Source organism: Engraulis encrasicolus, chromosome 11 (assembly GCF_034702125.1).
Source record: "Engraulis encrasicolus isolate BLACKSEA-1 chromosome 11, IST_EnEncr_1.0, whole genome shotgun sequence".
In the NCBI taxonomy this organism is placed as follows: domain Eukaryota; kingdom Metazoa; phylum Chordata; class Actinopteri; order Clupeiformes; family Engraulidae; genus Engraulis; species Engraulis encrasicolus.
This window is the reverse complement of record NC_085867.1, coordinates 44,393,930-44,407,551: the sequence shown is the minus strand read 5'-3', so window position 1 is coordinate 44,407,551 and position 13,622 is coordinate 44,393,930. Positions and strand designations below refer to the sequence as shown.

Here is a 13,622-nt window from a genome sequence, read left to right as displayed (position 1 = left end):
AAGTTTAACGAAGATGCATGAAGCACGAAGGATCTGCGTGAGAGGCAGGCTATGTCTAAATTATGTGCATTCCGCAAAATTCGTAGAAGTAAACAATATGCACCCTGATATAAATAAATTCTTCTAATTTCTAATAAACCTCTAATTTCTTCAAAAACAAGCAACCATTTCGATTTACCCAGCTCCCGAACCGCCATGTAGCAGAACCAATCAGGGTCAGGAGATTTTCAGAAATGTGTCGTCATCTAAGTTTAAATATAGCGGAGAAGGGAAAAATAGGTGAAACACGACAGTCGTTTCAGACAACAATGGCCGATCACATGGACACACATGTCCTCATTGATTCTGTAATGTTCAAATGTATTATCTCAACTGATTACCCATTCTGCGTTGTGTATCAATGCCTCTATTCTTCACAGTAACCAGCAGGCTTGTGTAATACGTCTGTTGTGGTTCGATTTGTGAATGCTTTTCATTGATAGAGTAAACAGCAGCCATGGGGGACGGTGATATGGCCGTGTTTGGCGCAGCTGCCATCTACCTGCGTAAGCCTGAGAAGGAGAGAATTGAGGCTCAGAACAAGCCCTTCGATGCCAAGACCGCTTGCTATTGTGAAGACAAGGAGGAACTGTACCTGAAGGGTACCATCAAGAGCAGAGATGGCGGCAAAGTCGTTGTTGAACTTCTCGATACAAAGGAGGTTTGTCTGTCATGGTTGAACATTACCAATTGACACAATATGGTAGCCTCTTACTGCAGCAGGGGTCGCCGGCGACCCTATTCACTTGCTGAAAATGCTTAACTACATCATAACAACATTGCTATGACATTACAGAGAGCCATAGTGCTGCGCTAAGGGGTTAATAATGGCCATATATGTTTTCTCTTCATTTGTTGTGTTAAAACTGTGTCCCTCCAATTTCCTTCAGGAAAGGACTGTGAAGGAGGAACAAGTCACCCCCATGAATCCTCCCAAGTACGACAAGATTGAGGACATGGCCATGATGACCCACCTCAATGAAGCTGCTGTCCTGTATAACCTCAAAGAGCGTTATGCAGCATGGATGATTTATGTAAGATTTTCCTGAATCGGAAGAAAAGCACTTAGGCTACCTTAAGGAAATTTACAATACCACACTAATTTACTGAATTCTCCTTTTCAGACTTACTCTGGACTTTTCTGCGTTACGGTGAACCCCTACAAGTGGCTCCCTGTGTATGACCCAGCTGTAGTGTCTGCCTACAGAGGCAAGAAGCGTATGGAGGCCCCACCCCACATCTTCTCTGTCTCTGACAATGCTTACCAGTTCATGTTGCAAGGTAAGAATCTCTATCTAAAATATGATTAGTTTGCACTCAAATATTAATAAAATATTTATTAGCTTATTATAATTACACAATGTTCTTCGCCAACAGACAGAGAGAACCAGTCTGTCCTGATTACGTGAGTGTCAAATCTTCAATATTATTGTGATACATTATTTCCTGGCAACGATTGAAAATGGCTAACACTTGCAATATCTTCTGGATAACATAGTGGAGAATCCGGTGCCGGAAAGACTGTCAACACCAAGCGTGTCATCCAGTACTTCGCAACAATTGCTGTGTCTGGAGGCAAGAAGAAGGATGAAGCCCCCGCTGCCACTGGAAAGCTGCAGGTAAGGGCTTCCGCACACCGGCTCCAACAAAGTGCTGAGCACTGCTCAGCTAAAATTCGATTCCATTGTTTTCAATAGAACCCTGCACACTGGCGCCGATGTCCGCGGACATTCGCCGATGTCAGATAGCAATTAGAGACAAGTTCTATTTTGTTGGCGCCACCCATTGACTATCAATTCAATGTTCGTGTGAAATTGGGTTTGGGGGTCCGAATTCTGTCGGAAGCAAAAGTGCGCCGCAGTGCTGTCGGAGCCAATGTGCGGCTGGCCTAAGAATCATTAAAAAATGACAATATTTTCACGATTGTAAAAACTAAAACTATTTTCAGAAATTTCAGAACAGAATAACAACACACTGATTCCTTTTGAAGGGCTCTCTTGAGGACCAGATTATTGCTGCCAACCCTCTGCTGGAGGCTTATGGTAATGCCAAGACCGTGAGGAATGACAACTCCTCCCGTTTCGTAAGTTTGATTTAAAACGTTAATATTTAAAGGTGCACTGTGTAGGATGGGGGCTTTTCATTAATATTTTATTGAATTTTCTGGAAATTTCAAAATGGCAGACAGTTAGGATCCCCCTTTCTATCTATGAAAAGTGCAATTTTTGCCCGTCATAATGAATACTTATAATTTGATGATGGTAGTAAGTATTTATGAAAAAGGTAACATTTGTGAATGGGCAGCATGGTTTCTGGAAAGAAACTGCTAAAAGTATTTAACAGTGCACTTTTAATTTGTATATTTAACGTAATGCTAAATAGAAAAAAATTGTCATAATAATGAATGCCATTTATTCTCCTTCAGGGTAAATTCATCAGAATTCATTTCGGCACCACTGGAAAACTGGCTAGTGCTGATATTGAGACTTGTAAGTATACTTACAGTTATTTATTTATTAGTATATTTATAAATGGAAACATTATGGTGCTCATGCTTTTGCCGGAAGATAAAACAATGTTCTCTCCATAGACCTGTTGGAGAAGTCTAGAGTCACCTTCCAGCTATCTGATGAGAGAGGCTACCACATCTTCTTCCAGATGATGTGCAACCATATGCCTGCAATCATTGGTAAGCAATGAACCAGTAAGTTAAAATTCAGAAAGCTTTCCATGGTAATAAAGTGCTACTTGACCTGACTGTCACTCTTCCCTGTACAGAGATGTGTCTGATCACAAACAACCCATACGACTTCCCCATGTGCAGTCAGGGTCAGATCACTGTGGCCAGTATCAATGACGCTGAGGAGTTGCAGGCCACTGATGTAAGATGAGCACAATAACCAGATTATTTCAAGGATATACTATGCCTTCCTCAGATCATATTTGTGGAGTAGCATTTCAGGAGTATAAAAGCTTTGATTGTGCTATTCACACCAGGAAGCCATTGACATCCTGGGTTTCACTGGAGAGGAGAAAGTCACCATCTACAAGCTGACTGGTGCTGTTCTTCACCATGGCAACATGAAATTCAAGCAAAAGCAGCGTGAGGAGCAGGCTGAGCCTGATGGCACTGAGGGTAGGTATTAATTTTAAAGAAATAACTGACACCAGCTGTAATTTTAACTTTACTTTGAAGCATTACAAAGAATTTGTTTAATTTTGTTACAAATTATATAGTGTCTTTGTCACGGTCAAGTATGGGGTCTGTCATATCCCAATATCTGCAGTTGTATGATCGTTCAATATATTGTACATTTATACAGATGCTGACAAAGTCGCTTACCTCATGGGCCTGAACTCCGCTGACATGCTTAAGGGTTTGTGCTACCCAAGAGTGAAGGTCGGAAATGAGTATGTCACCAAGGGACAGACTGTACCTCAGGTAATATTTCAACTATTAGTTATATAAGGGAGATAATGAAGAGAGTAAGCAATCTGATCAAATTCAGTTTTTGCCCTTGTCTGGAGTGCTGTACAACAAGACAACAGGAATACATTCAAGAATGTTGAAAAACATTCATGTTTGTGGTTATTGTTCATTCAATCATTCAGGCATGCATGCATTCATTCATTCAACTATGTTTTTATATTAATTAAGAATATTCAATACATATTTCATTTTCTGTCATTTTAGGTCAATAATGCAGTGATGGCCTTGGCAAAGTCAGTGTATGAGAGGATGTTCTTGTGGATGGTTATCCGTATCAACCAGATGTTGGACACCAAGCAGCCAAGACAGTTTTTCATTGGTGTGCTGGATATTGCTGGCTTTGAGATCTTCGATGTGAGGACTGACCTAATGTTACTAATAGTTAACTGTTTTGCAAGCTGATCATGTTCTTACAGGTGTTTTTACTTATTTCAGTTCAACAGCATGGAGCAGCTGTGCATCAACTTCACCAATGAGAAACTGCAACAGTTCTTCAACCACCACATGTTCGTTCTGGAGCAAGAAGAGTACAAGAAAGAGGGTATTATTTGGGAGTTCATTGACTTCGGTATGGACTTGGCCGCTTGCATTGAACTCATTGAGAAGGTAGGACTAGTACCATAATTTTCCTGTCCTTTCACATCAATAGTCAACCCTTTAAAATAAATTTCCGTTTTGTTTTAAAACAGCCCATGGGTATCTTTGCCATCCTTGAAGAGGAGTGCATGTTCCCCAAGGCCTCTGACACCACTTTCAAGAACAAGCTGTATGACCAGCACCTTGGCAAGAACAATGCCTTCCTGAAGCCCAAGCCTGCCAAGGGCAAGGCTGAGGCCCACTTCTCCCTGGTGCACTATGCTGGCACTGTGGATTACAACATCGCTGGCTGGCTGGACAAGAACAAGGATCCACTGAACGATTCTGTTGTGCAGCTGTACCAGAAGTCATCTGTGAAACTGCTGCCTATTCTGTACCCACCTGTTGTTGAGGGTAACTCTCTTCACAATCGAATTTCAATGTTTTGCAATAGCGACTGACTTTCTCGGAAGCACATCAAATATGCATCTTCAGGCTATGTTCACAATTGAATGATCACTTACTCAGTATTTTAAATCATAATGTATGTAATTTGCATACTTAATTATTTATGTGTTCAATATTTGCTTTCTAATGTAAAGAGAAGGGAGGCAAAGGTGGCAAGAAGAAGGGTGGTTCCATGATGACCGTGTCCTCCGCTTTCAGGGTATGTATCACAATGTGACATGGTCAAATACATGGCATTAGTTTTAAAATAAATGGCATTATTAGAGAATGCAATGAAGAACGGACATTGTTAAAGTGCACATGTTAATGTCAACAGGAGAACTTGGGCAAACTGATGACCAACTTGAGGAGCACCCATCCTCACTTTGTGCGTTGCCTGATTCCTAATGAGATTAAGAAACCAGGTAAGATAATTTTTGGACAGATAACCTTATGTATTTATTTTGAAGTGTCTCTGAAATCAAGAAAGCAGGTCAAAGAAGAAACATGAAGGATGAAGGCAACTTATTTATTATTATTTTTTTGTTTTTTTTTCTATTTTTTTTCTAATAAAAATATGAATATATTTTCATAGGTCTTATGCAGAACTTCCTGGTCATCCACCAGCTCAGGTGCAATGGTGTGCTTGAGGGTATTAGAATCTGCAGAAAGGGTTTCCCAAGCAGAATCCTCTACGCTGACTTCAAGCAAAGGTGACAACCGCCAGCAGTAACTACTTATGCTGCCTTTGTAGCTGTGTTTCATTAATGATATTGACATATAGTCCACATTAACTCCAGATACAAGGTGCTGAATGCCAGTGTTATCCCTGAGGGACAATTCATTGACAACAAGAAGGCTTCTGAGAAGCTCTTGGGATCCATTGATGTTGATCACGAGCAGTACAAGTTTGGACACACTAAGGTGATGATATTATTCAAATAAAGTTATAATGTATATAAACATGTTCTCAATGTTCATGTAGATTTTGCCTTCCTATCTCAGGTTTTCTTCAAGGCTGGTCTGCTGGGTACCCTTGAGGAGATGCGTGATGAGAAACTGGCTACCCTAGTCACAATGACGCAGGCTCTCTGCCGTGCATACCTCATGAGGAGGGAGTTTGTCAAGATGATGGCTAGAAGGTAATATTTATTTACAAAGGATCAAATAATTTATTAGTTTGGGATTAACACCCTAACATAGCGCCTCTGTTATAACCTATTGTCACCAAGTCTTCATTGGTTACCTAAGACTCCTTGCGCTGTCATATAAATGTTGTTATGATGTAGTTTTCAGCTAAGAGTGAATCGGAAAGTTGACTGGATCATCTAGAGTAAGAGGCTACAGACTCATTTCAGCCAGATGAAAATAGTATAAATCCAGTAACATTTACATAATCTTTGGATTTCATAGGATATCTACATAAAATGGTCTACTATACCAGTGTCATATCTTAGCATGAACATGGTCTGGTTGTTTTAACAAGACTGAATGTGCTTTTTCAGAGATGCAATCTACACCATCCAGTACAACTTCCGTTCATTCATGAGTGTCAAGAACTGGCCATGGATTAAGGTGTACTACAAGATCAAGCCTCTTCTGAAGAGCGCTGAGACTGAGAAGGAGCTGGCTGCTCTTAAGGAGGAGCATGAGAAACTAAAGGAAGCCCATACCAAAATGGAGGCCAAGAAGAAGGAGCTTGAGGAGAAGATGGTCGTTCTGGTGCAGGAGAGGAATGACCTGCAGCTTCAAGTGTCATCTGTAAGTTTGCTATTGATGCATTTAGCAAATAACTCTGTATGTTATCATTGTATAATATAAAAGTCCCCTGTATTTCTTATTTACAATGACGTGATATATATGCCCTCTTCTCTCAGGGATCTGAGACTCTGAATGATGCTGAAGAGAGGTGTGAGGGTCTTATCAAGAGCAAGATCCAGCTTGAGGCCAAACTCAAGGAGACAACTGAGAGACTGGAGGATGAAGAGGAAATCAATGCTGAGCTGACTGCCAAGAAGAGGAAACTGGAGGATGAGTGCTCTGAGCTCAAGAAGGACATTGATGATCTTGAGCTGACCCTGGCCAAAGTGGAGAAGGAGAAGCATGCCACTGAGAACAAGGTTTGTTTTTAAAATAAGAACATATTTTTCCAAGGTGTATTCATTATGTTAGCTGATTACTGATGAAACAAACTCTTTGCGTTTAGGTCAAGAACCTGACAGAGGAGATGGCCGCTCAGGATGAGTCCATTGGCAAGCTGACAAAGGAGAAGAAAGCCCTCCAAGAGGCCCACCAGCAGACTCTTGATGATCTCCAGGCAGAGGAGGACAAAGTCAACACTCTGACCAAATCCAAAACCAAGCTTGAGCAGCAAGTGGATGATGTAAGATGGTTGTCTATATGTGGGCAACTACTTATACTTCCATTGTTTGTAAATTAATGTATGATGTACAATTGCAATTGATTCACTTCAGTTTATTAAATCTGTAGCTTGAGGGCTCCCTGGAGCAAGAAAAGAAGCTCCGCATGGACCTCGAGAGAGCCAAGAGGAAGCTTGAGGGTGACCTGAAACTGTCCCAGGAGAACATCATGGATCTGGAAAATGATAAGCAGCAGTCTGAGGAGAAGCTGAAGAAGTAAGGCCATCCGCACATCGGTTCCGAAAGCACTGCCCTCACACATAATTTCACCACAGCAGAGCATGGATTATCAATGTGTGGCTCCGACAAAATTAAACTTGCCATCCGCGGCTGTCTGTGGACATCGACACCGGTGTGCGGAGTTGTATTGAAAACACAATGGATTCGAACAGAGCAGTGCTCCGCACTTTGTCAGAGCCGATGTGCGGTGGCCCTAAGGATGAAACCAGTTTAACAAATCTAATCTGTATTGGTCATTTTACTTCCATGTCTAAGTTTTTTTTTGTCATTTTGGATATCAGGAAGGACTTTGAAACCAGCCAGCTTCTCAGCAAGATTGAGGATGAGCAATCTCTGGGTGCTCAGCTGCAGAAGAAGATCAAGGAGCTTCAGGTTTATTCATCTGCTTTTGTATACCATTGAAAGCGCAGTATATGTATTGTGACATTTTTTACAAACTAGTGTTGTATTAATGTTCCTAACAGGCCCGCATTGAGGAGCTTGAGGAAGAGATCGAGGCTGAGCGTGCAGCTCGTGCCAAGGTTGAGAAGCAGAGAGCTGATCTGTCCAGGGAACTTGAGGAGATCAGTGAGAGGCTTGAAGAGGCTGGTGGTGCCACCGCTGCTCAAATTGAGATGAACAAGAAACGTGAGGCTGAGTTCCAGAAGCTGCGTCGTGACCTTGAGGAGTCCACCCTGCAGCATGAAGCCACTGCTTCCGCTCTGCGCAAGAAGCAGGCCGATAGCGTTGCTGAGCTAGGAGAGCAGATTGACAACCTCCAGCGTGTCAAGCAGAAGCTTGAGAAGGAGAAGAGTGAGTACAAGATGGAGATCGATGACCTGTCCAGCAACATGGAAGCTGTTGCTAAGGCTAAGGTAAGTATAACAATAAAATAATATATATTATCATTGCATTTCATATTATTCATCAAGATTCATTATGAATTGTTATCTGTTTTATCTAAAAACAGGCCAATCTGGAGAAGATGTGCCGCACTCTTGAGGACCAACTGAGCGAGGTCAAGGCCAAGGGAGATGAAAACGCACGCCAGCTCAATGATGTCAGCGCACAGAAAGCAAGACTTGCAACTGAGCATGGTAAAATATATACAGGATTTCTCCCAGGTATCTCAACAGCATTATTTGGTTTCTCACTCAAAATAAACTTTTAAAAAAAAAACAACATTACTTAACAGGTGAGCTTGGTCGTCAGCTGGAGGAGAAGGATGCTCTTGTGTCTCAGCTGACCAGGAGCAAGCAGGCCTTCACTCAGCAGATTGAGGAAATGAAGAGGCTGAATGAGGAGGAAGTCAAGGTACTGACACATTTCACTATAGAAGAAATTCAAATAAATTTTTGTACAACTCCATAAACACTAACTTATTCCCTTGAAACAGGCCAAGAACGCCCTGGCTCATGCCGTCCAGTCTGCACGCCATGACTGCGACCTCCTGAGGGAACAGTTTGAGGAGGAGCAGGAGGCTAAGGCTGAGCTGCAGCGTGGCATGTCCAAGGCCAACGGTGAGGTTTCTCAGTGGAGGGCCAAGTATGAAACTGATGCCATCCAGCGCACTGAGGAGCTTGAGGAGGCCAAGTATGTATCCATCGCACAGAATGAGCTTATCTTCTAAAATATATAACTTGTGCATTACGTAAAGGTACACTGTGTTATATTTGTTTCTTTCAAGAATGCATGCTGCCCATTCACAAATGTAACCTTTTACATGAGTACTTACCACCACCATCAAATTCTAAGTATTCATTATGACTGGGAAAATTGTGCAAATGTGCAAAGCTCCGGAAAAACTTACTGTACTTTGGTTTTAGTTTATTATTTAGTAAACATTCATGAATATTTGCATTTGGCCATAGGCAGCATCATTTAATTAAGCTGCATAGTTGCAAAACCTACTCTGGCCACCATCCTACACTGTGCACCTTTAAATATAAATGAGACATGAGTGAAGCAATGAAATGTTTTATACTCCTTTTAATATTGGTATGTTCTTAACCCAAAATAATTTAGGAAGAAGTTGGCTGCACGCCTGCAGGAGGCTGAGGAACAAATTGAGGCTGTTAACTCAAAGTGTGCCTCCCTGGAGAAGACCAAGCAGAGACTTCAGGGTGAGGTTGAGGACCTCATGATTGATGTGGAGAGAGCCAATGCTCTTGCTGCCAACCTGGACAAGAAACAGAGGAACTTTGACAAGGTTACACTTCTACATTGAATGATAAAATAGCACAAAAATCACGCCATAAGACTAGTTGCTGGATGTTAAACAGTTATCCAAAATCAATCCTATATCTAATAGGTCCTGGCTGAGTGGAAGCAGAAGTTCGAGGAGGGTCAGGCTGAGCTGGAGGGTGCCCAGAAGGAGGCTCGCTCTCTCGGCACTGAGCTGTTCAAGATGAAGAACTCCTATGAGGAGGCTCTTGACCAGCTAGAGACTCTGAAGAGGGAGAACAAGAACCTGCAGCGTAAGTCAAAACCTATTCCCAGACAACAAAGTCCAAGTTAATAAAATCACAATTGTTAACTGATTTTGATTGTTTAAATATTTTACACATGTTCTGTCTGTAGAGGAGATTTCCGACCTGACTGAGCAGCTTGGTGAGACTGGAAAGAGCATCCATGAGCTTGAGAAGGCCAAGAAGACCGTTGAGACTGAAAAGGCTGAAATCCAGACCGCCTTAGAGGAGGCTGAGGTAATTTTTCATGAAAAGTCGTCAATGATCAAAAGTTCCCAAAGCTTGTAAAGTTTACAAAGTCCATCCTGTCCTTTTCTTCCAATATCGCAATTTGTACATAGGGAACTCTTGAACATGAGGAGTCCAAGATCCTCCGTGTCCAGCTTGAGCTTAACCAGGTCAAGGGTGAAGTTGACAGGAAGCTGGCAGAGAAGGATGAGGAGATGGAGCAGATCAAGAGGAACAGCCAGAGGGTGATTGAGTCTATGCAGGGTACTCTGGACTCTGAGGTCAGGAGCAGGAATGATGCCCTGAGAGTCAAGAAGAAGATGGAGGGAGACCTGAATGAGATGGAGATTCAGTTGAGCCATGCCAACCGCCAGGCTGCTGAGGCCCAGAAGAACCTGAGAACCCTCCAGGGTCAGCTCAAGGTCAGTAAGAAGGAAAGAAAGGCAGTGATTCGAACTAGTAGATCAACATAATGTAACAAACGTCTTTTATATTTTGCACTTCAGGATGCCCAACTGCACCTTGATGATGCTGTTAGAGGACAGGACGACATGAAGGAGCAGGTTGCCATGGTGGAGCGCAGGAACGGCCTGATGGTGGCTGAGATTGAGGAGCTGAGAGCTGCTCTTGAACAGACAGAGAGAGGCCGCAAAGTGGCTGAGCAGGAGCTGGTTGATGCCAGTGAGCGCGTTGGCCTTCTGCACTCTCAGGTATGGAAATGTATAAATGTGGTTTATTATACGATTTGTGCCACATTTAAAGCTCTGGTTAAATTTAAAACAATTTGGTTAGGAATGAAAAACAAATCAACATTGAAGAATTGAACTTAAAATGTACTTCTAACAGCAATTCAAATATAACTTTATATATAACTTAAGTTATATTATATATAACTTTGCGTTGCATTAGAATACCAGCCTGCTGAACACCAAGAAGAAGCTTGAGGCGGACTTGGTTCAGGTGCAGGGTGAGGTCGATGACATCGTCCAGGAGGCTAGAAATGCTGAGGACAAGGCCAAGAAAGCCATCACTGATGTAAGCTGATGACTCTTAACAAAAAAAAAATTACAAGTGAATACATAGCTTTGTGTAATTGATAATTCACCGTCACATTATTTAGGCTGCCATGATGGCAGAAGAGTTGAAGAAGGAGCAGGACACCAGTGCTCATCTGGAGAGGATGAAGAAGAACCTGGAGGTCACTGTGAAGGATCTGCAGCATCGCCTGGATGAGGCCGAGAATCTGGCCATGAAGGGTGGCAAGAAACAACTCCAGAAACTGGAGGGCAGGGTAGGGAGTTACAAAATATATTGTAACAATGAGCTTGAAAGGGTAGCTAAATGCCTAAAATACAAAATCATCTTTTATGAAAACTGCATTATTTCCCATGCTCAGGTACGTGAGCTTGAAGCTGAGGTGGACGCTGAGCAAAGGCGTGGTGTTGACGCCGTGAAGGGAGTCCGCAAGTACGAGAGGAGGGTGAAGGAGCTCACCTACCAGGTAAGGTTATCACTCATCATTATTATCAAATTCCACAACATTGTCTGTACTCTTGGAGACTCTACAAAAGCACAATTTTCCATTTTTTTTTCTGTTCAGACTGAGGAGGACAAGAAGAACGTTGCCAGACTCCAGGATCTGGTTGACAAGCTGCAGCTGAAGGTCAAGGCCTACAAGAGGCAGTCAGAGGAGGCTGTGAGTAAAATTAATCTTCACATGGAAAATTTAATTTGCAAGCATATTCACAGTGTGAAGATCTGACATGACAAAACACTTTTCTTCCTCAAAATATTTTCCCTTTGAAAAACAGGAGGAGCAAGCCAACACCCACCTTGCCAAACTGAGGAAGGTTGCTCACGAGCTGGAGGAGGCTGAGGAGCGTGCTGACATTGCTGAGTCCCAGGTCAACAAGCTCAGGGCCAAGAGCCGCGATGGTGGAAAGGTAACACACACAGCACATTTAACATGCAGTATCCTCAAGTCCATTAAAACTTATAATGAACTAGAGATGCACTCAGAGGGTCCAGACCTCAGTCAAGGAAGTTGTTTGATAGACCATTTGACTCTGTTACACCCTAAAGTCTTTCTGCCTTGTTTCTGTGGAGTTAGAAACTCTAATGTTAAAACTTGCCCTATCCAGCAATGGTGAAGAATCTTTTAAAGATTCTTGGTATCCGGATTGTGATCTGAATCACCACCAAATTCACTCACTTGTTGACAGGCAGACAGACAAACAAACCAACGAGACCGAAAACATAACCTCCTTAGCGAGGTGATTATTATTCACAATAATAAATTGGTCCGTAGTATTTTATTTGAAATGTAATTTCTTTATTTCTTCTATTTCACAGAAGGAGGCAGCTGAGTAAGAAGGCCTTCAATATGGCATCAGCTTTTCAGGAGAATCCTGATTAATGTGACTTTTCATGTAACAATGTAACAATATGCAATACCAAATAAATATTTTTATTGAAAATCCATGCCATTTTCTGTTTTTGTTTTCCTTACTGTAATGGCCATGCAACACAGGTGTTATATACTGAGTGGGTCAGATATACTATGCAGAGTGTAAATGCTGTCATGACAAAAAAAAAACCTGCACAGGGCACTGGTATCTCATGTGTACAATACAATACAGTAACAACAGAAGGCAGCAGTCTGCTTGGCCCCACACTGGCAGTGGCTGTAGTGTATATATTTGGAAGAGGAAACCAATGCACACCAGAGGTTTTGAGGTGCAGGTAGCGGTGCAAGATCACTTTCACTGAATTTTATTTACAGAGACAATGTTTCGGCCAAAAAAAAATTGAGAAAGGGCACATTGGCCGAAACGTTTCTGTAAATAAAATTCAGCACGATGGACAAGAGTGTGTGGTATCTTCCTCTCTGAAAGTGGCCATGCTGTGGGCTAGTGGTTCGGGAGTTGGTCTTTCAAATTTGGGGGTTGTAGGTTCAAATCCCACCTTGACCTCTCCCTACACCTCCATCCATGGCTGAAGTCCACTTGAGCAAGGCACCCCACATTGCTGTTCCAGGGCCAGTAACCAATACCCTGTACCTAAAAATAGCTAAGTTGCTTTGGATAAGAGTCAGCTAAGTGAAATCCCAACTGGGAAACTACAACTCCCATTGTCATTGTGACACAGAACTCCACAGCACACAAGTGTTCACTGCACCCTGCACACAACAAAATTGCATTTATACCTCATCCGTGCAAGGGGGGAATCCCCAATGGCATCCCTTGGGAGCAGTGCGGCGGTACGGTACCATTCTCAGGCTACCTCTGTCATGGAGGAGGATGGGGGAGAGCACTGGTTAATTACTAACCCCACCGATTTGGCAGGTCGGGAGTCGAACCGGCAACCTTTGGGATACAAGTCTGATGCCCTAATGTGATGTAATGGAGGGATACAATATTGTAACAACAGTCTCTTTGGCCCCACACTGGCAGTGGCTGTACAGTAGAGTAGGCATGGTGAAAAGAGATCCAAGGTATTTTACCCATCATGGCCTCTAGGATGTACAATATGGACCGTTAAAATGTACAGTACTGTAGCTGAGAGAATACATGGTCCTGTACAGATATCAACATTACGCTTAGCTGGCTCTTTTATCCAGAGTGACTTACAGTCGTTTACAGGGTATTGGTTACAGTCCCTGGAGCTTGATGGTGCTAGGTGCCTTGCTCAGGGGCACCTCTGCCATGGACAGTGGTAGAGAGTCAAACCTGTAAC

General features: G+C 42.5%; 1 protein-coding gene across 1 annotated transcript; it reads left to right on the top strand.

The window, feature by feature from the left end:
- Nucleotides 1–496: 496 nt before the first annotated feature.
- Nucleotides 497–12,305, top strand: LOC134458416 (myosin heavy chain, fast skeletal muscle-like). Its single transcript, XM_063210723.1, has 39 exons — nucleotides 497–700; nucleotides 930–1,073; nucleotides 1,164–1,320; nucleotides 1,417–1,444; nucleotides 1,538–1,658; nucleotides 2,030–2,122; nucleotides 2,465–2,528; nucleotides 2,630–2,728; nucleotides 2,818–2,921; nucleotides 3,037–3,175; nucleotides 3,363–3,481; nucleotides 3,734–3,883; nucleotides 3,965–4,135; nucleotides 4,219–4,519; nucleotides 4,708–4,772; nucleotides 4,890–4,977; nucleotides 5,148–5,265; nucleotides 5,353–5,476; nucleotides 5,558–5,694; nucleotides 6,058–6,313; nucleotides 6,430–6,672; nucleotides 6,759–6,935; nucleotides 7,043–7,188; nucleotides 7,494–7,584; nucleotides 7,677–8,066; nucleotides 8,162–8,288; nucleotides 8,387–8,505; nucleotides 8,588–8,784; nucleotides 9,217–9,400; nucleotides 9,503–9,668; nucleotides 9,772–9,896; nucleotides 10,001–10,309; nucleotides 10,394–10,597; nucleotides 10,797–10,922; nucleotides 11,008–11,178; nucleotides 11,284–11,388; nucleotides 11,488–11,583; nucleotides 11,699–11,830; nucleotides 12,240–12,305. Exons 1-39 carry the CDS (start codon nucleotides 497–499, stop codon nucleotides 12,255–12,257), a joined length of 5,808 nt encoding a protein of 1,935 aa, XP_063066793.1. The 3' UTR covers nucleotides 12,258–12,305.
- The last annotated feature ends 1,317 nt before the right edge of the window (nucleotides 12,306–13,622 follow it).

Bases quoted from the DNA above. Each gene is read 5' to 3' on its own strand.
- LOC134458416 (XM_063210723.1), top strand. From the start codon at position 497: ATGGGGGACGGTGATATGGCCGTGTTTGGCGCAGCTGCCATCTACCTG. The intron at 3,176-3,362 runs GTAGGTATTAAT...ACATTTATACAG, and splicing joins TGAGCCTGATGGCACTGAGG to ATGCTGACAAAGTCGCTTAC. The intron at 9,401-9,502 runs GTTACACTTCTA...TATATCTAATAG, and splicing joins AACAGAGGAACTTTGACAAG to GTCCTGGCTGAGTGGAAGCA.